Source organism: Lemur catta, chromosome 20 (genome assembly GCF_020740605.2).
Source record: "Lemur catta isolate mLemCat1 chromosome 20, mLemCat1.pri, whole genome shotgun sequence".
Classification (NCBI taxonomy): domain Eukaryota; kingdom Metazoa; phylum Chordata; class Mammalia; order Primates; family Lemuridae; genus Lemur; species Lemur catta.
Genome location: NC_059147.1, coordinates 19,447,585 through 19,468,686, shown reverse-complemented (window position 1 = coordinate 19,468,686; position 21,102 = coordinate 19,447,585). Strand labels below are relative to the sequence as shown.

At 50.6% G+C, this 21,102-nt stretch overlaps 1 protein-coding gene across 1 annotated transcript in view; it reads right to left on the bottom strand.

Moving 5' to 3' along the window:
- Nucleotides 1-6,141: 6,141 nt before the first annotated feature.
- Nucleotides 6,142-21,102, bottom strand: part of CALB2 (calbindin 2) — a 28,505-nt gene continuing 13,544 nt past the window's right edge. Inside the window, exons 3-11 of the mRNA XM_045534002.1 lie at nucleotides 20,290-20,379; nucleotides 18,104-18,184; nucleotides 13,688-13,744; nucleotides 13,032-13,109; nucleotides 12,526-12,581; nucleotides 12,181-12,220; nucleotides 11,035-11,088; nucleotides 10,254-10,325; nucleotides 6,142-6,825 (exon numbers count right to left, since the gene is read on the bottom strand). Coding sequence (XP_045389958.1) covers nucleotides 6,709-6,825; nucleotides 10,254-10,325; nucleotides 11,035-11,088; nucleotides 12,181-12,220; nucleotides 12,526-12,581; nucleotides 13,032-13,109; nucleotides 13,688-13,744; nucleotides 18,104-18,184; nucleotides 20,290-20,379 — 645 coding nt within the window. The 3' untranslated portion in view covers nucleotides 6,142-6,708. The remainder of the gene's footprint in view (nucleotides 6,826-10,253; nucleotides 10,326-11,034; nucleotides 11,089-12,180; nucleotides 12,221-12,525; nucleotides 12,582-13,031; nucleotides 13,110-13,687; nucleotides 13,745-18,103; nucleotides 18,185-20,289; nucleotides 20,380-21,102) is intronic.

Here is a 21,102-nt window from a genome sequence, read left to right as displayed (position 1 = left end):
AATGGCATTTGATTTTCACTGGTGTGCAGGGGTATTTCGTTGTGGTTTTAATTTGCATTTCCCTAATGGCTAATGATGTCAACCATCTTTTATGTGTTTATTTGCCATTCACATGTCCTCTTCAGTGAAGTGCCAGGAGGTAAGATTTTGAAAGACACTTGGACACCAAGCTCCCCTTTCTACAGATGGGGGACTTGAGATCCATGAAAGGGGTGTTTGGCCAAGTTCCCACAGTAGACCGTGGTCTCTGAATGGAAACAAAGGACAGGCACAAGGAGGGCTGAGAGCACTGAGCAAGGCTTCTGGGCAGTTTCTGGGACTCCCATCTCTTTAGCTTTTGCTCTGCCCCACCTTGGGGTCAGTGTATGCAGGTCAGCTGCATACACTGCAGGGGACACAGCTGTCCCCTTGGGGTATCTGCCCAGGTCGGAGGACTCACACCCCCTCAGCAGGAGGCAGTGCACCCGGTGGGCACCTTGTCTGAGGGACGGCAGGGGTTGGTAGGACTTCTGAACTTGGAACCACCTGAGTCCCTGCGAGTCCTGGGGAAGCCACAATCGCACACCTGGAAGCAGAGGAAGCGTACTCTGACCTGGAGGTCAGAAGTCCAAATTGGGGCTCAGTTGGCTGAAATCAAGGTACCAGCAGGGCTGTGTTCCTTCTGGGGGCCTCGGGGGAGAATGTTTGCCTGCCTTTTGCAGATTCTAAATGCTACCTCTTCCATCTCCAAAGCCAACAACAGCTGGTGGAGTGTCTCTCCCACTGTATCTCTCTGATCTACGTGTGACGGCCCTCGTGGTTACACTGGGCCCACTGGGCAACCCAGGAAACCCTCCTGTTTTCAGGTCATCTGATTAGCAACCTTAACTCCTCTTTGCCATGTGAGATAGCATTCACCACACCCAGGGGTTAGGATGCAGGCATCTTTGGGCACCATTATTCCCACAGCCTGCTTGGTGCTTGGCCCCTGAGACTTGATTGTTCTGGGGAGGAGAGGGGTGTGAGGTGGGGAGGAGCAGACGCCCTGGGCACGTGGGTTGAGTAGACATGGACAGGAAGAGCAGCGTGTGAGGCAGCTGCCCTTGTGGGCTCCTAGCTGGAGGAACAGCCCAAACCTCCATCACCTGGGCAAAGTCCTCTGGGGACACCATTGCCAGGGAGGTGGTGAGCATAGGGGGATGCAAGCGCTGCAGCCCAATCAGGCCAGGCCTTGCTGAGAAAGGGCATTTGAGCCAAGGCTGGAAGGAGGAAAGGGAGCCACACTGCAGGCTGGGCAAAGAGTCCAAAGTCCCAGCAGGCCTGTGGGGGCCCTTGGTGAGTGGGATCCTGCTCTCCCTTGAGCTTTAGTTCTTGATGCTCCCGCTGAGCTTCTGCTCTGTTGAATGACTTGCAGAGATGAGCCAGGCTACCTCTGGCCTTGGGGCCACTGTTTATGCTAGTTTCCCCCCCCCCCCTGCCGTACTTGGTTCTCTTTTCTCTCACCCCTTCTCCTGACCAAATCCTACATTATTATTATTATTTTTTTTTTTTAAGAGACAGGGTCTTGCTCTGTTGCCCGGGCTAGAGTGCAGTGGCGAGATCATAGCTCACAGCAACCTCAAACTCCTGGGCTCAAGCAATCCTCCTGCCCCAGCCTCCTGAGTAGCTGGGACTACAGGTGTGTGCCACCATGCCTGGCCCAAACCCTGCATTTCTTCCAGGTCTCAGCTTATTCATTACCTCATCCAAGAATTGACCCCCGCTCTCAATCTAGGTTACGGGTCTCTTCCTGTCCCTTTTTTTTTTTTTTTTTTTTTTGAGACAGAGTCTCACTTTGTTGCCCAGGCTAGAGTGAGTGCCGTGGCATCAGCCTAGCTCACAGCAACCTCAGACTCCTGGGCTTAAGCGATCCTACTGCCTCAGCCTCCCGAGTAGCTGGGACTACAGGCATGAGCCACCATGCCCGGCTAATTTTTTTTGTATATATATTTTTAGTTGGCCAGACAATTTCTTTCTATTTTTGGTAGAGACGGGGTCTCACTCTTGCTCAGGCTGGTCTCGAACTCCTGACCTCGAGCGATCCACCCGCCTCGGCCTCCCAGAGCTAGGATTACAGGCGTGAGCCACCGCGCCCGGCCTCTGTCCCTTTTTTTGGACCCACCATTATCACCTCGTCACACTGAGTTGTTCATTTCCTCATCCCAGGCTAAGCTGTCGGCAGCCAGGTGTCACATTCATTACCGTGTCCCAAGCATCCAGCAGGGGCCTGGCTCATAGTAGGTGCACAATAAACATCCGTGAGATGAACAAACTCGATTATCTATTCAGTCGTCACGAACACAAGTTGTGGGATCAAATCTAGTTGCAGAAGCTTTACGTTTCTTTCCCCAGATCCCAACTAGATTTTGTTCATTTGTGAAACGGGGATTTATTGGGTGGCTGCCGTTTTGCTGCGGGCACGCTGCCCAGCTCTGGGAACCCGGTCCCCCACCCACTCTTGGGAATTTCCCTCCCTCATGCCACACTTCCGGGTTCTTAAGGAGGAGCCACCCTCCCACCTGCTGGCCACAGGTGATTGGTCAGACATGAGCACGTGACCTCGGTGGGCCAATCAGAGTGCCTCCTCCTTTCATTTTTGAAGTGGAACTAAGGGGAGAGGCGCATGGACGTGTCGCCTGGAGCAGATTAGTTCGTTCAACACGTGTTTATGGAGCGCCCACTGTGTGCTTGGCGTAGTTCTAGAAGCTGGGGATACAGCCAGTGGAGGCCATGTCTCCTGCCATATGGAAGTTATCAGCCCGAGAAAATAAACCCATCAATTAGAGTACAGCGGGAGCGAGACGGGAAGAGTCCTGGCAGTGTTGTAGTTCCCAGTTCAGGTTGTCCGGGAGGACCTTCCAGATACAGGAGAGAGAACAGCTTCTGTCCACTAATTCTCCTCTTTGCCTGAGCTAGTTAGAACTGGATTTCTGTCACTTTCCATTCAAAGACCTGATTACTGCAAAGATAATATGTTCTGAGTGGCTCATGTCCCAGGGGTCTTGGAGCTGTTATTATTCCATCATTCCCTGAAAGGTTTCCCAATTTAAATTCAGGATCACACCCACCCTCTTGCTCTGATGATGGAGTCATTCATTCATTCATTCATTCATTTATTCACTCTTGCATCCATACGCTGCTCCAAGGACACAGCCCCCACCTCAAGGAGTTCCAGTTATCCTTGGAGGACTTGGGCACGACAACAAGCGGTCTTTGAAATTGCAGCGCTCATTCATCTCAGCAGCATCTGATACCTCTGATTGCTTCCTCCATCGTGAGACATAGTTCTCACTTGTCTTTCAGGAAACCACCCCTTCCTGGTTTCTCTCTACCTCACTGGCCATGCTGTTTTCCCTTCCAGCTCTCACTGTGGGAGGGCTCAGAGGTCATTTCTCAGACCTCCTTTCTGTTAACTTCCTGGGGGATGTCATGGCATTCCCACCACCTAAAATCCCATCACTGCATGGATGTTTTACAAATTCGTATCTCAACCTCTTCCAGAACTCCCGGCTCACATATTCGGTGCCTACAGACACCTCCATCCATCTGAGTGTGTCAGACATCTTCCAACCGCCCCTTTTCATGGCTTGCCCCTCTCTCTCCCTGCCTTGCTTTCTGTCCTCGGGGGCTTGTACGGACTCCACCCACAGGCTCCTGGCCCTCTGGCTTCAGGGTGGGATCAGGCAATGTGGAACCCTGGAATGAAGGAGATGGGACAGAAGCGGGGGTGGGGACATGTGGCATTCACTCCGTGAGAGTTAACCTGGGGCTGGGTGTGTGCTCAAACCAAACGTGTGACATTCTGCGCAACTCTCTCCTCTGGGTCTGGATGTGTTTCACTCCTCTCATTCCTTTGGGCCCAGGGGTGGAAACAGCAATTGCACTGTTACTACTGCCTTGTCACTCGCTATCCCTGACCAGTCCCTTGTATTTCACCCACATGTTTGTGAAAGATCTTTGTGAACAAATCCTTCTTGAATGGTAGAATTTGAAGGTGCCATCTCGTTTCTGCTGGGACCTGGGCTATATTAGCGATTGATCCTGGAGGTGACCTTAGGAAACAGGGCTTGGATATTCTGGGACGGGGCTGATCAATTATTCAAGAAGGACAGAGATCTCCTCCTTGTCAGAGGGAAGTGGAATGTGGATTCTCCATAGCAGGTGGTGGCAGCATACATCCTCAGATTATCACTGGCTGTGACAGAGCCCACAGGCAGGTGGAGGGTGAGGCATTGAGATTTCAAATAGTTGTGGCACTTAGTTTCTATGGCAACGAAAAGGCATGTAAATATTTCAGAGTCATCTGGATTGTTCTTACGGCCCTAGAGAGCACACATGAGGAAAAGAAAAATTTTAAAACTGCAAACGTACTATGAAGAGCACCCTTAAGAGCAAGAAGACATGTAGGATGGCCTTGAAGGAGTCTCTCCTCTCCAGGGGTCAAAGGGCAAATATGGCTGAGGTCCACGCCCAGGTGCAATGACACGGGGCAGGGAGAGGTTGGGGCTTGGATTTGAAGCCTAGAGCCCTGTGAGTGCCGGGAGGGCAGGGTCAGGGGCTACTGCTCCTCATCTAGGGGGATGCTGGCTGAAAACTAGGGGTCAGACGGGGACTGTACTTATGGGACAGGAAATACCCTTTCAAGCTGGCTTAAGTAAATAGGGGTCTTTTGAAGGATACGTAGAGATGGCAGCCAAATCAGTAATAGGAAGCTCATCAGGGCCTCATGGGAGCCAGGATGTGATCAGACCGTGGTTCCCCTCCCCCCTATTCTCTCTCTCTCTCCCTCCTTCCCTCCTTCTCTCCCTCTGTTCATCCCTTCTCCTTTGCCTTTTGGTTTCCCACCTGTGTTTTTCTCTGCCTATTTTTCCATTATCATCTGACTGGCCCCCTCTTCCAGGATCTTAGCTTCTGCTCTTCCAGCATCCAAGACCCCGCTTGAGATTGCCATGGCACCACCTCTAATCCCACCCAACTGCAGTGCCACAACCTCTGCCTGACAGCCCTGGATTCAACCTCAAATCCCAGGAGACCCTTGGATCAGATGTCCGCTCCTGGCCCAATCAGCTGTGGACAGGCAGGCAGGGGTCGGAAGGCTCTCTGGGCTGTGTCATCCAGGCTGTGCACAGGGTGGCTTCTCCCAGAAGAGGGTATGGCTGGGAAAGAAACGAGGGTTACATCTGACTCAGGAGGCCAGTACCCTGGGTGGTCTGTTGCTCCAGGTCTATGTGCAATTGAGGGCCATTTCCAAAGGTGACTTTGGAGTCAGACCAGCCCATATTTGAGCCCTTTCTCTGCCACTTAGGAGTTACGTCACCTTGAACAAGTTACTTAATGTCTTTGAGCCTTAGTGTCTTCATGTGAAAAGAGTATCCATCTCATAGTATTGTTGTGGGATTAAATGAGGTAGTGTCAAAATGCATCTTGTAGATAATCAATAAATGATTGCATTAAAAATCAATTATTGCTGATCTAGGATCTCGCAGAGCTCTGTGGACCCAAAGGCCAAACTGGCCCCACACCAAAAGGCATGTGAGCAGGTGTTGCAGGGTAACTTGCATTTTGAGGAGGTTAAGCGTGTGGTAGTCTAGAACTTCTGGCTGGAGGTCCCTCCTGCTTGGTGGGGATCACCCAGTCCCACAATTGCCACACCCCACTGGTATCCCCATTGTAAAGGTAGGCGATGGTTTAGGACGCGGATCTGGTGGATTTGAACCTTGGCTCTGCCTGCAACTGACCATGAAATATGGGTCTTATTACTTAACTCTTGTATCTTCAGTTTCCTGTCCCGTCCAGTGGTGACAATCACAGCACTTCTCTCAAACAACTAAGACAGATACTGCAGGTCAACTGTTTAGCACAATCCTGGGCACTCAGCAAGATTTCAATGAACTTGAAACTGCTGTTATAATCTTGGAGACGTAGAAACATAGAGAAGTGACTGAGTTGGTGAGGGGACAGGCAATGAATGATGAGTGAAAGCCGTAGATAGAGTCTTGGGGTCCTACACCCCACTTTGGTGGTCCCAGCACCCTCCCCCACCCTCAAGAGAACAGGCCCTCCCTTTGTCAAGAAGAGCTGCTAGCTGCAAGGACAAGCTGATGACTTGACAAGAACTGGGTGAGCTTCCACAGCAGAACGTTTCCATTTTATTATCTGTAAACTCTTCTTTGGTAAAACAAGAAACCCAAAGAGAACAGGAGCACGCGGTGCACAGACGGCGAGGAAAGGGCAGGGCCCTGCACACACGGGAGCTGGGAGAAGACAGCTACACCCTTAGCAGGTGGCGGGTGGAACTTGGACTTTTGGGGCAGGCGGCAGCATGAGGGGAAGGCGGGGGGAGCGAGAGGGAAGAGTCCACTCTGTTGGACACAGAAGCCGAAATCGTACAGCGAAGGAGCTCATGCATCACAGCGGAGAGAATCGGGGCCCTCCCACCTGCGCCCCAACACTTCCATGCAGGTGGTGACCCACCGCAGGGAGCGCGTCCGTCTGGGCAGGACTGAGTGGAGGGGCTCCAGGGAAGCCCGCGGTGGCCCGTCCTCCAGCTCTCCGTTCCTGCGCTGCAGGCTGCGTGTGCGGGGTGCAGGGGCGGGGCGGGGGTGCTCATGAGCTCTGGGTCTGGGTAGAAGTGTCGGGGCAGCAGGGGCAGGATTTGGGGAGGTGGAGACGCAGCCCCTGTTCCGCACTTTACACGGGGGGCTCGCTGCAGAGCACAATCTCCAGGTCCTTGCGGTAGAGCTTCCCCGCCTCGGCCAAGGACATGACGCTCTTTCTGTAGCTGGTGAGCTGTTGAATGTTCATTTCCTAGGAGATGCAGGGAGAGGGTTAGAGCAGGCTCAGGGGATGGCTCCAACCAAAGAAGCCACCCTACACACGCGCAAGCACACCTGCCAGCACCTTTCCCTCACCCCGTCCCAGCGTCAGTGGCTTAGAGGAACACAAGGCACAGGCTTTGAGTCAGCCAGGCCTGGGTTAAAACCCTCTTTCACTTCCTGGCTGCACGGCTTTGGGGAAAGGCGTCAACCTTTCTGAGCCTCAGGTGCCTCATCTGCAAAATGGGTACACTAAGAGCAGTCACCTCATTGAGGTGTCCCGATGATTACATAGCACAGTGCCTGACACACGGCAAGCCCTCCAAAGAAAGCGGTAGCCACTGTGATGACTGTCATTATCTATGTGTAACTTGGGTGTATTCCTCTACGTCACTGGGCCTCCTCTTACTCAAGGCCAATCTGGGTCCCTCCAGGGGAGGAAGAGAATGCCAGGAAAGTCCCCTGGCCTTGTCTTCAGGCCTCCTGGGCTGTGTGTCCCCGCATCGCATCTGTTTAAACAAGGAATTCTAAATCCTGTCACCTCCAGCAACAAAGCTCACCACCTACGGGCTTCCTGTTGTGTTCAGAGACCACTAAGGCAGATGTCGCGTGAACGCAGGCGTGTAGTCTCATATAAAATGGAATTCCAGAGTAAACAGAATAGCAAACCTCATGTTGACGATATGCTATATGGTAATCATTTTGGGTACAAATAGCCAATAGGTTGGAAATACAACAAAGTCATCAACACTGGAAAATCACTTAACAGCTTTCCTTCCCTCCTTCCTTCCTTCCTTTTTTTTCTGTCTCTCCTCCTTCCTTCCTTTTCCCCTCCCCCTCATCCTCCTCCACTTTTTCTCCTCCTGATTTTGTTCTTTCACGTGTTTAAATGTGGCACATACTCTTTTTTTTAATGCTTCTCCTTCCAGGCCCATGGCCATTGCCTCCCTTCTGTTGGTGAGAAAACCGTGGTACAATCGTCTCACAAATGTCCCCAGTCCCCTGCGCCCTGGAGTCTAATTATTGACCTGGTTCATTGTCCTATCACCTCTCTTTCAGTGCTCAAAGGTCTTTTCTTTTTTTTTCCCCATCATTTCAGAACATCGGGACATCCCCACGTGTTACTGATTTCTGGTTTGGTGCCACCAAAACCCAAGGGCACTCTGCAAGCATCTCTAGCTTTCAGTGGGCTGCAGGGGATGGGGGCATCTTGCCTAACGTTGTGAAGTCCCTGGAAATACCACCTAATTCATAACACTGGGGCGTGCCCGAGCTGTCTGCCATTCAACTAGGAGCCAAGAAGGGACCCTGGATATCAATTAACCCCAAGCTTGAGACAATTCCCACAGTGAATGTGGCCGTGAGAGGCTTAGTGGCATGAGCGGGGGGAGGGGTTCCTTACTTTCTGCATTTAGTTTTGCTTAAAACTGGGGAAAACTGTAGTGAGTTGCCATGGCCTCAGGAGTGCTGTGAAATACCGAAGTTCCATCCCATCAGCCTGTGCCCCCAGGATCCTCAAATATTAATCAGCTCAGAAACCTTATCACAGCCCGTGCAGGCACCAGCAGCACGGAATGCGCATCTGCTATGGGTTTGCCAAAAATGGCCTTTCGCTTCCCAACTCAGGTGCTGCTATTTATAGTCACGCAGCTCGGTCTTTCTACTGGTTCGATCCCAGGTGCCAAATGTGGAGCTTGACACAGGTGGCGACTCTCAGGTAAACAGCGTTATTAATATCCTCTTCTCTAACCGTCAGAGCTGCCTGCAGACCCTGGCACCTGAATCTTTGCTTTTGTTTCCGTGGAGTCAACCTGTGCAGCTCTATGAGTTGTCCCTCGTGCTAATCAACAAAGAGCCTAGTTAGTTGGTGGCCAGGAAATTTGGGTCACTCTGAGATTTAACGTGTGCCTTCAGGATTCATCAACCTCAGGTGTAAGGCAGGGCTTTAGCAGGACGAATTAAGCCTCACGCACATAATTACACTTACAGATCTTTTCTATTCCGGTGCCCAACACTCCTTGGCCACCTACAGGCACATCAATAATTTTTTCCTAGAATTTGGTCCAGGAAAAAAGTTTGCTGAGTTCCAATACCTGCTGTGAGCATTTCCTTCTTCCTGAGAAGTATTTGCTTCCTTATTGTTTATTTTCTACCGCTTTCAAAAGCAATTGTAGGTACAAAAAAAAAATTGAGGATGAAATAAATGAAAGCTGATATTCAGGATAAAGATAAAGAGATGAGAAAGCACTTGGAGAGAGAGACAGACAGACTCAGAGGCTGCAGTGAATTTTTTTTTTCCTGAAATTGAGCATTAAATTTAGCTCTTGCTCGGCAGCCAAGGCAGTTAGACAACGCAAGGAATTACAGAGCTTTCATCGTCTAATTAAAGAAAGCAGCAAAACCATTTGCTCAGAGGAAGACATTTTTCTGGGAGGTGAAGGAAGACAGCTGCCAAGGCTTGTCTCCCGGCTGCTGTCCCGCCTGTCCCCTGCCACCCAGTGCACCACGCTGAGCCCACCTGGAGGGGCTCCCCGGCTACACCCGGGGGCAACAGCAGGCAGAAAAATGGAGTTCACTTCTCCACCTTGTCTTTAAGAGGAGCAAACTTTGGTGGCTCTTTTTGGCCCCAACCCCAGCTCCAGATTCTTCAGTTAATCAGTTCAGAATACCCTTCACTCCCCACTGGTCCCTGCCCTCCAAAATCTCTCTTTGGGTGCAAAGTCTTTTTTCTTGGCAATTTGGCTAACACTTCCGCACGCAGGGCCATGTCAAAACTGCCCCTGCTCACAGCAGCCAGCAGGTGGGTGCTACCCAAGTGTCCACGGATGAGCAGCGGATAAATAAAACGTGGGACGTTCACACAGTGCAATGTTATTTTGTTTTAGGAAGGAAGGAAGTGCTGTCACATGCTACAGCATGGAGGAACCTTGAGGATATTGTGCTAAGTGACATTAAGCCAGTCACAAAAGGACAAATATGGCATGATTTATATGAGGTACTTAGAGTAGTCAAAAATAGAGCCAGAAAGTAGAAGAGTGGTTGCCAGGGGCTGGAAGGGGGGGGGTTTGTTGTTTAGTGGGCACAGGTTTCAGTTTTGCAAGATGAACAGAGTTCTGGAAATGCATGGTGGTGATGCTTGCACAACATTACGAAGCTATTTAATGCCACCGAATCGCACGTTTCAATAGATTAAGATGGTAAACTTTATGTTATGTGTATTTTGCCACAATTAAATTTAAAAAAGGAAACACCGATCATTCAATCAACCAGAAATAAAACACCAAAAAAACTGCCATTGCCTCATTATGGCAGATCAGAGGGGGGCAAAATGCAGCTCTAGGCATTTCTTTCCACTTCTGGCTCACTCGCCCCTCCTGTGCCCCGGGGACAGGGGCCCAGGCCTCTGGGCTCAGCGCTCACCTTCTTGTTTTTCTCATACAGATCCTTCAGCAGGGCGTCCAGCTCGTGCTCATCAATGTAGCCGCTCCCGTCCTGGTGATGATGGGGCCAGAGTCAGTGCAGAGCTCTGGGGCCCGGGCCAGCCACCCCACCCACCCCAGGGAGGGCTAAGAGTCCAGCCTTCCTGTTACTCTGTTGTCATGACAACATAACGCGTCCCTCCCGTCTTTACCCGTCATGTCGCAGGAATGGGCAGTTCAGTGCCGACTGTGGGCAGCCTTGTGTTGTGGGGGTTTTCATTGGCATTGAAAACATAAATGAGGTTCGAGAAGCGTTTATTTAATTCCCTGGGCCCAGGGGCTATGTATGGTTTGCCTCCAAGCCTGTGATTACAGACCGCTGGAGTCACGTGGGCAGGGCACGGAGAGGGGACGGGGGTTAAGGGGGTCGTCTCACGCCCACTTTCTAGACAAGCAGCTGGCCCTCGTGCGAAAGTGTGAGCCGGCACCAGGCGGTACTTAACGTCTCCTCCTGTGGCCCCACCCCAGCACTGAGCACGACCCTCTTCCACTAGTGATTCCTGCTGCGCTTCCAAGAAAACAAACCCTTGGGCGCCGTCGGCCGTGGATGGGGAAGGACGTTTGTCCTCCCACGCAGCAGAAGATGCTGCAGGGAGAAGCCACAGCCCAGGCGGCCCCGCCGGAAAGCCCGTCTGCTCCTGCGGATGGAGTCCGGCCCTCTGGCCCGGGCTCCCTGGTCACGGGGCTTCTGCTGTTCCCTCCCACCCCACCGTCCCTCTTACCTTGTCGTAAAACGTGAAGATGGCGTTGAACTCCTCTGAGGTCAGCTTCATGCCCTGGAAGGACCCAGGTATTAAAGACAGAAGCAAAGGACCCAGGGTGTGTGTGTGGCGTGTGACGTGGGGTGTGTGCGTGTGGTGTGTATATGGTGTGTGGTGTGGGGTGTGTGTATGTGTGATGTGTGCTGTGTACATGGTGTGTGGTGTGCGTGGTATGGTATGTGTTGTATGTTGTGTGTGGTGTGGGGTTTGTGGGGTGTGGAGTGTGTGGTATGTATGTATGATATGTGTTGTATAGTGTGGTGTGTGTATGATGTGGGTGCGTGTGTGTGGTATGGCATATGTTGTGTGGTTTGGTGTGTGTATAGTGTGTGTGTGCTGCATGCTGTGTGTTGTGGGTGTTACCTGTGGTGTGTGTTAGATGTATGGTATGAGTTGTGTGCTGTTTGGGGTGTGTGTTGTGTGTTGTGTACGTGTGTATGTGGTGTGTGTTGTGTGCTATGTGAGGTGTGTGTGTGCTGTGTGTGCTATGCTGTGTGGTGTGTGTGGTGTGTGTGCTGTGTTGTGTGTGTGTGGAGTGTGGTGTGTGTGCTGTGCTATGTGTGTGTGTGCTGTGTGTGCTGTGTGCTGTGTTGTGTGTGTGTGGAGTGTGCTGTGTGTGGTGTGTGCTGTGCTGTGTGTGTGTGTGTGCTGTGCTATGTGTGTGTGTGCTGTGTGCTGTGTTGTGTGTGTGTGGAGTGTGGTGTGTGTGCTGTGCTATGTGTGTGTGTGCTGTGTGCTGTGTTGTGTGTGTGTGGAGTGTGCTGTGTGTGCTGTGCTGTGTGTGTGTGCTGTGCTGTGTGTGTGTGCTGTGCTGTGTGTGTGTGCGCCGTGTGTGTTTGTGTGCTGTGTGCTGTGCGCTGTGCTGTGTGTGTGTGTGCTGTGTGCTGTGCTGTGTGTGTGTGCGCCGTGTGTTTGTGTGCTGTGTGCTGTGTGCTGTGCTGTGTGTGTGTGCGCTGTGTGTGTTTGTGTGCCGTGTGCTGTGCGCTGTGTGTGTGTTGTGTGCCGTGTGCCGCATGCTACGCGCTGTGGCCGGGGCAGGAGGGAGGCGGGGCTCAGGTCCGAGGGAGGAGGCTGGAGGAAGCAAAGACAGCAGAGCGGCTGTTTTACCTGGAATTTGAGCAGGAAGTTTTCCTGAACAGGCAAGAGTCTGGAAAGAGAACGTCAGAGGGAGATTAGGAGACAGAGCACAGGGAGGACAGCTCGGCCTGGGGGACGACAGAGGCAGCGTCTGCAGTTATGGAAACCATCTGAGCACTTGGCAATCAGGAGTTACGGAAAGTTCGAAAAAGAGGGAGACAGACAAGGCAAGGTGTTGACGTTCCCACTTCCATCTGGCTTTGTCCTGAGCTTCTTGACACCCAGACCTGCCACTTTGCCCACCAATGATCTCAGAGATAGGGATCTGCAGGAGTCTTGTTACAAGTGACACCTTGCAGGGGGCGGGGCACTTACCGGGACATTTCTGAGAGGCCCAACTTGCCATCCCCGTTCAAGTCAAACATCCGTAGCTGTTGGGGACAGAAAGAGGTACCTGGGTTATTTGCTTTGACCTTGCCCTGCCATCTCCCCTTCTACTGCAGAGGAGAGGAAGGGGACATGGTCTAACTCAGTCATGGGTGGGGGACAGCAGGGACTTGGTCATGCCCCTCTCTCCCTTTTCGGGCACAGTGGACCAGCAATAAAGGCCCCCGCCTCTTAAGTTTTTCCTCTCCTGGAGCTGCAGAGGTTGCCATGGAGACAGATGCTCCCAGCCTCACACTGGCCAGCTGTCAGCTCAGTGAGGACCTCAAACGGTATGCGGGGCCATGAACTAGCACCCTTCTTGCCAGCCGCCACTGTGAGTCACTTCACCCAGGCCGGAAGGATCAGCAAACAAAAGGCTTTGCACACCAGAGTCTCAGACACCTGGGGCTCAGGTTCTGTGCCCCTGGGGAGGAAGGACATTTGTCTCCACTCACTATGGTCTGGGTGTACTCCTGGAGCTTGGGCTCATCGTATGGTCGGTTCGCCTTCTTCAGCAGGTCCGACAGGAACCCCTGGAAGACAAAAGATCTCCTCAGAGCTCCTGACCTATTCGTCCAGTCCTCATTCATTTACTTACTTGTTCAGTCAGTTAATGTCATTTTTGGAGGTCTGCCACTTCCATGGCTCAGCCAGTATCATTTCCTAATCCTGTAACACTTGGGGCGTGATTCTGAAAGCCTCAGTGGCTCCTGGGTGCAACTTGCCCCACAGAACAGGTGGTGGAGACTGGCTGTGCCTCCCCAGAACCCAGGACACAGGGCTAAGCCGTGCCTGGGGATCACTGGGCGCCCAGAGGAATTTGGGGATGGAACTACAAGCTAGAAGGCCAAGCTTCTGGGACTGCCTGGAGGATGCCAGTCCGGTGCTCTGGGGTGCAAAGCAATGGGGTTTGGTTGAACTCTGTGGCCCTGCAGCTCCGGGTTACTGATTTCACACGGCTTCTCTGAACACGCCCAACAATTCAGTGCCAGGCCTGGGTATTCCTAAGCAGACCAAAGACCTATGCTTCTCATCCAACATCCCCTCCCTCCCCAGGTTCCTTAAACCCCCTGCCACTCTGGCCTCACACCCTCCTCAAGGGGCATCCTACCTTGAGCTCGTTAGCTTCAATGTAGCCACTTCTGTCTGTGTCGTACTTCCGCCAAGCCTGCAATGGGAATAATGTCAACCTATTTGCAAAGACACATGGAAATCTACACACCTTCTTCCACTTCCCTTTAATGGGCCAGGCAGAGTCTTGATAGTCTAGAATATCAGAATGGGATGGGGTCACAGAGAAGGTGTAGCCCACTCCCTTCAGTGCCACAGAGGAGGAAATGAAGGACAGTGTCTTGGTCAAGGTCACACAGAGGAGGAGGAGAACTGCTTGGACAAGGTCTCCTTGCTCTAACTTGGTGCAGGCCTGGGTCCTTCTCTGGGTCCTCCAGGGTTGATGCTTTCTAAGGCACTAACCAGGCAGCTTCTACCAGGGCTAGAACAAGGATCTGATGGATCTTATTTTTGCTGAGTATATGAGATATCTTTTTGCTGCTCTGGAAGCTTCTCATTCTCTAGGTAGGGGCTAGAGGCAAGAGGAAGAACCTTTTGGAAGGGGCAGGAACAGACTTGGTTGCTCTTCCCTATACACCCTCCTCCCTCCTGCCATCATGATGCATATGGCAGCCACGTCAGATGCTGAAGCAGAATTGGTAGTATCATTAGTTTTTTTAGACTACTGCAAAGCCAAAGCCACTCCCCTACCTTTCTGATAAAAAGCATCCCATTTCTTTTTAAAGGCAACCACCCATCTCCCACTTTCAATCCATATGGTCCAAGGGAGGTTGACCCATCTTCAGTGGTAGGTTATGACCGAAACCTGGCCAATCAGATCCCTCCTGGATCTCATCCCACCCTGGTTCTGGGCTCTGATCTGAGTCCCAATTATTTGCTGCATGTATTGGATCCCTGTGAGGAATCAGGGCACAGCCTGCCGACCACAGCATCTGGGGGGTTGGGCTTTATCTCTTTGATAAAGAGAAGCAGAATTTCAGCAGGTGACATGGGCCTGACCACCTCTCTGTTTTGGCCATCTGAGCAGGAGCAGACATTACACAGGAGAAACAAGGAAAAATAGTTTTTGTGGTCTTAAGACATATGACAACATGTTTACAACTTCTTCTCCCTTCCAAAGGGGGAACCTAATTCCCCTTCCTTGAATGTGGGCTGGACTTAGTGACTCACTTCTACTGAAAAGAATATGGCAGATGTGACAGTGTGTGGCTGCTGAGACTAGGTCATAAGAGGTGTTACGGCTTCCTTCTTGATCTCTCTTGGACCACTTGCTCTGGAGGAAGCCGGCTGCCATGTTGTAAGGATACTCAAGCATTCCTACAGAAACGCCCGGCAAGGAACTGGGCCTCTTGTCGACAAGCCATGTGAGTGAGCCATCTTGGAAGTGTTGTGTCTTCTGGCCTCAGTCAAACCTTCAGATGACTGCTGCCCAGCTGACATCTGGCTTGTGATCCCATGACAAACTCTGAACCAGAGCCACCAGCTAAGCTGTTCCAACATTCCTGACCACAGAAACTGTGATATAATAAATATTTGTTGCTTTAGGTGGCAAAATTTGGGGGTTAATTTGTTACGCAGTAATAGGTAACTAATACAATGGTCCTAAGAAAATATGCATGTGTACAACTGCTCTGAAACCCCAGCCTTCTACGCGAGCCATCTGGTGGGGACAAGGGAATGTGATGAGAGAGGAAGTGACAAGGGGAGGGTGCTGCCTGTATCTGTGGCAGAGGCCTGGAGAACTCTGTTCCCCAAAATCTCTGATCTATTTTGGCACTTCATATTTGTTAGATTTTCTTTGAAGTTTTGTTTCCCTGACTTTTCTTTCCTTCTCCCCAGCTCCAAACTGCACCCCTGAATACCAGCCACACTTGCTTTCCTGAGAGTCAGCAAATCCTAATCCTTTCCCTAAATTTTCTTTCCTGACTTCCTCACTTCTCCACCTCACGTGCCCCTTTTATTGTCAGGAGTGTCAGGATATTTACAGTTTACTTCGATTTTATGGAAGGGTCTTTCTTTCATGCCAGCAAACAAGGCCAGGTAACTTTCATGGTATATTAGTGTTGGGGCTCAGGAAATTTGGTTCTGATTTTTTTTTTTTTTAGTTATGAGATAATGAGCAAATCCAAGCAAAAGGGTAGACTTGTACTGTAGACAACTCGGGTTGAGGGTACTTGATTAGAAGAGTGTTTTCTCTAGAGAAAAAAATGCCTTGGATTCCATCAAAATACTCCTTCCTGTGCCCAGAAGGGCGGCCCTTGAAGAGGTACTAAGACATGTGTGAGGGTTTCCAAATATGACTTGACCAACAACCTGCGGGTACACAGTGCGTTAGCATTTAGTTCATCTCAGTTGAGTCTTGACTGAGAAAAGAGGCAGACACTCTCTAACTTGCCTAAAAGGGAGATGACCTGAAGGGACCCCAGTCCCCACACAGAGCAAAGCACCAGGGCCACCTTTGCAGCAGGTCACCCTCCCACCTTCACCCTCCCTCCCGGGGTCCACCCGGCTCCTGCGCTGGCTCTGGGCTTTCTCGAGCCTTCCCTTCCCCCCAGCACCGTGAGTGGATCCATCACCAAGTGCATCCTCAGTCTCTTCTTATTCAAGGAAAAGAGTTCAAGAGACCTGCGCTTTGTGAAATCTCAAAGAAATCCCGAGGCGTGGATAAAATTAGAAGTTAAGATGTGCTGAGCCGCTGGGATGGGAACTACCCAAGAGCACAAGGCTTTCAGGGCTACTGGGACCGTTTCATGTTTCTGGCTGATAAAAATGGAACAAATGGGCACGCCCAGGAGGGGATGGTATTATATGCACAGCAGGGTGGGGTCCCGCGAAACCTGGCGGGGGCGTTTGCTCTGGTTATGCTGGACCTAGAAGGTTACAGGCACGTAGGAGTATGGAATCATGTCAGCCACAGAGAGGGAAACCACCAATGATTCTGAGAAAGAAAAAGAAAAGGAGCGGGGAGAGGGAGAGGGGTAGGCGGGTGCTTTTTAGTGTCTCTTTAAGCATCCCTGCCCCCTGCAAGCTGTCACCAACCGGTTTCCAGATCAGAGGTGGGACAGAGGCCAGTCTTTGGACTTTCCTCTTTCAGGAAAGGAGGGGTCAGGCGTAAGGCTTCCTTTTCTACATACAGAAAACTTGATACTCACAAAAGTAGCACCCTGACAAGTTGTGAGTATATGCAGAACTTTTTCTCCCAGACAGGCCAGAGAAGGACTAAGAACAGAATCTAGAATGTCAATGACCAGCTTAGGGAATCTTGCCGTCTTGAAAAAACCCGGAGAAAATCCTTTAGAGGACCATAGCATTCCATCTGTATCTGATGCCCAGGCAAGCTGCCACTTCTAAAATGGCTCTTCCACCCTGAGAACTGGTCCTCTCTGGCTGACTTTCTGTCTACCAGAGGAACTCACTGGCACTCGGGGGTCTGGGCTGGCTCTCCCGTCGTTTTAGGCAGTGAATCACGGAGAGCAGATTACCGGTGGCTGGAAACGGATTTAGCCCAATGAATGGCAGTGACAGTCACATTGCAGGCCAGCCATGATTTATCAGAGCAGGCAGTTTGTGCGGTGGGTACGGGTTGAGTTTCAATCTGAGGGACACATATACCGAATGGCTTCGGGGCAGAGTCCCACAGAAAGAGCAAGAAATAATTGGTAGTTTGCTGGACATCAGGACAAGTAATATACTTGGTTGAACTGTATGGAGTTTCCAATTTTTGTAAGTGAAAAGTTGTTAAATATCAGCAATTTCATGTGGTTCAAACTATTGGTAAACTATTACTCAAAAGACAGTTGAGTTTTAATGTCATATTTTACACGAGGATCTCAATGAATTGCTATTGTAAAGAGGGTGATGCCCATTTTAAAGGGGGCCACTGAAGCCCAGATCACAGTCAAAGATCAAATCTGGAAGATTCTGGAAACTGGAAATTTCCACTGGGCTTTTTCAGCTTCAGATGGTACCTAAATCTGTCCTTCCCAGGCCTGCGCCCTGGAACGCTGACTTTGCGGGACACTAACGTTATCATTGGGTGGGGGGAGATCTTGGTGCTAAACTGAATGAAATGGGTTTCTTTTACTTGAAGGATTTCTTAGGACTGTATGTAATACACAAACGTCCACGACAAATTCCCAAAAGGTCGATGAAAGTATTTCATCTTTCAGCATTTCCCAAATGGACTTGACCCCAAGCTTACTTCTTATCTTAGTCCCCACACTGTAACATGCACACACATCACCTGGGCATCTTGTTAAAAGGTAGGTTCTGCTCCAGTGGCTCAGGGAGTCTGCCTTTCCAATAGCACCCAGGTGACACGGATGCCGCTGGTCCACGGACCACACTTTGAGTAGCAGAACTCTAAGGAGTTTAGCATCCCCCGGGGACCATCCCCAGGCAGGGGAGGAAGGCAGGCCCCAACGTGCAGAGAGAGAGGGCAGCACCTTGGCCTCACCTCCATAAACTCAGCGCTGGAGCCCACGTGCTGCCTGAAGCAGAGGAGGAAGTTCTCTTCGGTTGGCAGGATCTGCGCCAGCTGTGGGGACACAGAGAACGACACCAGCGTTACAGAGGGACCTGCTGGGGGCAGAGCAGACTTTCCTGTAGGAAGGATGGGAAGAGCCAGTGGTTAGGGACCGAGGGAGTCACATTTGCTCCACGTTCCTTCCTTCCTTGGGAAAGGGGCTGGTAGCCTTTCAAAGGGGAAGAAGGATGTTCTGAGAAGTCCTTCCGGGTTACCCCACCCTAGGGTATGGGCAGCTAGAGGGACTGAAAGTCACACTACTTTAAAATGCAAGAATCAGGTTCAAAAAAATACTAGATGATTCTCTGCATGTAAAATTCTGAAAAATACAAACTAATCTAAGTAGATGGGTGGTTGCCTGGGGTAAGATGGCCTGCACCAGGATAGAGGAAACTTTGGGGGGGTGACAGAAATCCTGTATCTTCATTGGGGTGATGATTTCATGGCCTAACATCTAAACCCATGGAATTTTACAAATTAAATGGATGCAGTTTATTACACAAACATTAATACCTCAATGATTAGATTTTTAAAAAATATAAGTACTCTCCTATAGCAAACATTGCTGGCTGCCCTCCCAAGTGGCCTTCCCCGTTTCTAGGCTCCCAGATTCTTGGGTCACAGGCAAATCCTGATTAGTCCACATCAGTTAAGTTTGATCATTCCACCCCTTGCCAGTGTTTGGCTTTCAGGTAGGCATGTGACCCCATTCTGGCCAATGAGATGTGAGGGGAGGGCTGCAGAGGGAACTTCTGGGAAGTGCCTTGACTTAAGGTACCCTTTCTGCAGCTGGGCATGGTTGCATCTGGATGTGATGCCTAGAACCGCTGCAGCCATCTTGCCACTAACAGAACCAAGAGAACTGCAGAGAAGCAGAGCTGGAGCCAAGCCTACCCTCTATCTTCCTGTTAGGAGCTTCTCACAGTGGTAAACTGTGGCCCACCAGACAAATATGGCCCCGGGATTGTTCATAAAGTTTTATTGGGACATGGCCACGCCCACTCATTTATATATCATCTGTGGCTGCTTTTGATGGCAGAGTTGAGGGGCTGTGGCAGAGACTGGATGGCCCACAAACCCTAGAACATTTACCCTAATCTGTGTTTTTACAGAAAAAGTCTGCCAGCCCTGGTTTAAGCCACCTTGAGTCTACAGTGGCTATTCTTGGTGCCTCTCCCAGGTGCTCTGTGACCAGGCTGGCGCTGTCCCTCAGGGGCTGAAAGGCTCACAGAAATGCCAGGCTGGAGCTTCCCCAGTGGGGAAGTCCTGCTGGTCCCCTCCTTGCCCAGAGAGGGGCACCCTGCATCCAATGACTGATTGACACGGGGGTACAGCAGACCACCCCCCTTGCCTCAAGGTGGGTCCCCTCTGTGGCACAACCCACACTCCAGAGTCCCCATGAAATTAGGCCAAGGCTCGGCTCCAGCTGAGATGGCATCCCTGCCTACCTCCCTCCCCACCCTTTCCTGCCCTCTCTTCCCTTCTCTTAAGAGTTCTCTCTCAATAGGTCATATTTGCTGTCACAGGCTGTGCTTCTAGGGCACCTGACCTCAGGCAGCATCCCAACCAATACACCATGTGCCACCGTCATTCTTGGTTCAAGAACTGATTGCCAGAGGTGTTTGGCATGCATATGTGTGTATGTATTTATGTATAGATGAATGTATATGTGTATATATAGTATATATACATTGTTATATATAATATATGCATATCTATGTAAGTTACCTATGTAAACCATATAAGTGTACATTATATATTTATAATCTTAACAGATTTTGCCTTTAGATGCCTTTAGGTGGGGCATGGACCCTCCTGTTCTCGAGCCTTCAGTTCTTACTGTCTTAAGCTGGGTTCTCACACAGTTGCAATCCCTGTTGGTTCCTGAGGGCACTTAAGCTCTCCAGCTCTGTCTTAGGTGTAGTTTGTGGATTCCTCTTTCCCTCGATGACACACAGGAAAAGCCCCACCTGCTCTCTTTGGTCAGCCCATGTGCTGGCAGCAGGGGAGAGCTTTAAGGCCACCACCTATCCCAATCCCCGGAAGGATGCTCGTGCACAGGAGCGGGGACACAGGGCCCTTTCCACATGGCGCTTAACCAGCACCCTGGGACTCACCTCTGCCATCTCAATTTTCCCATCCGAGTTCTTATCGTACTTCTGCATGAACTCCTTCATCTTCTCCCCAAAGTTGTCACTCTTTGACATCTGTGGAAAGTCAAAGGGGGCTGATTTTGCTGCTGCTGTGTCCCACGTGATTCATGATCTCAGGGCAGCAGTTTCGGAAATCATCTTGCGTGCTGGGTAAGTGGGCACGAAACCAAGTTGTGCCGACGCTCTGGGTGATCAGGGCTGCATCTTTTTCCTTTTCAAGATCCTTCCAAATGGAGTCATCTCCTCTTGGAGGCTCAGTCACATCATTTTCAAAGGGGGACAGGACATGTGGGTATGCTCTGTACCACGTAATTAAACATGCCCTTCTGCCTTTGAGATGGATTAAACCACTCATCAGAAAGGTTTGGACTTATTCCCACTGCTCAGATGCAAGAATTGAGGCCCCGAATTTTACTGAGGCAGCTTGTAATGGAACCCAACTTAATCCACTGCCCCCCAATAGGTTCTAAGCACCCCACCACAGCAAGGTAGATTGCTCATTTTCTTCTTTATAGACTAACTGGCAATTCCACTATATATATATATATATATTTTTTTTTTTTTTTTGCTCTGATTTTGTGTGCAGAGGAATATGAGAAGAAAGTCATCGCATAGCTGAGCGGTAATTTAAATAGTCCATTCAATTATTCTGACTACTAGGAAACAAGGATCTTACTAAGTTCCTTTAGCCCACTGCTGCCTATCTCAGATACAAGACTCTCTGAAAGTCTTCAACCCTTTCTCTGGTTTGAGATGCTGCTGATTATTTGTGTTAAG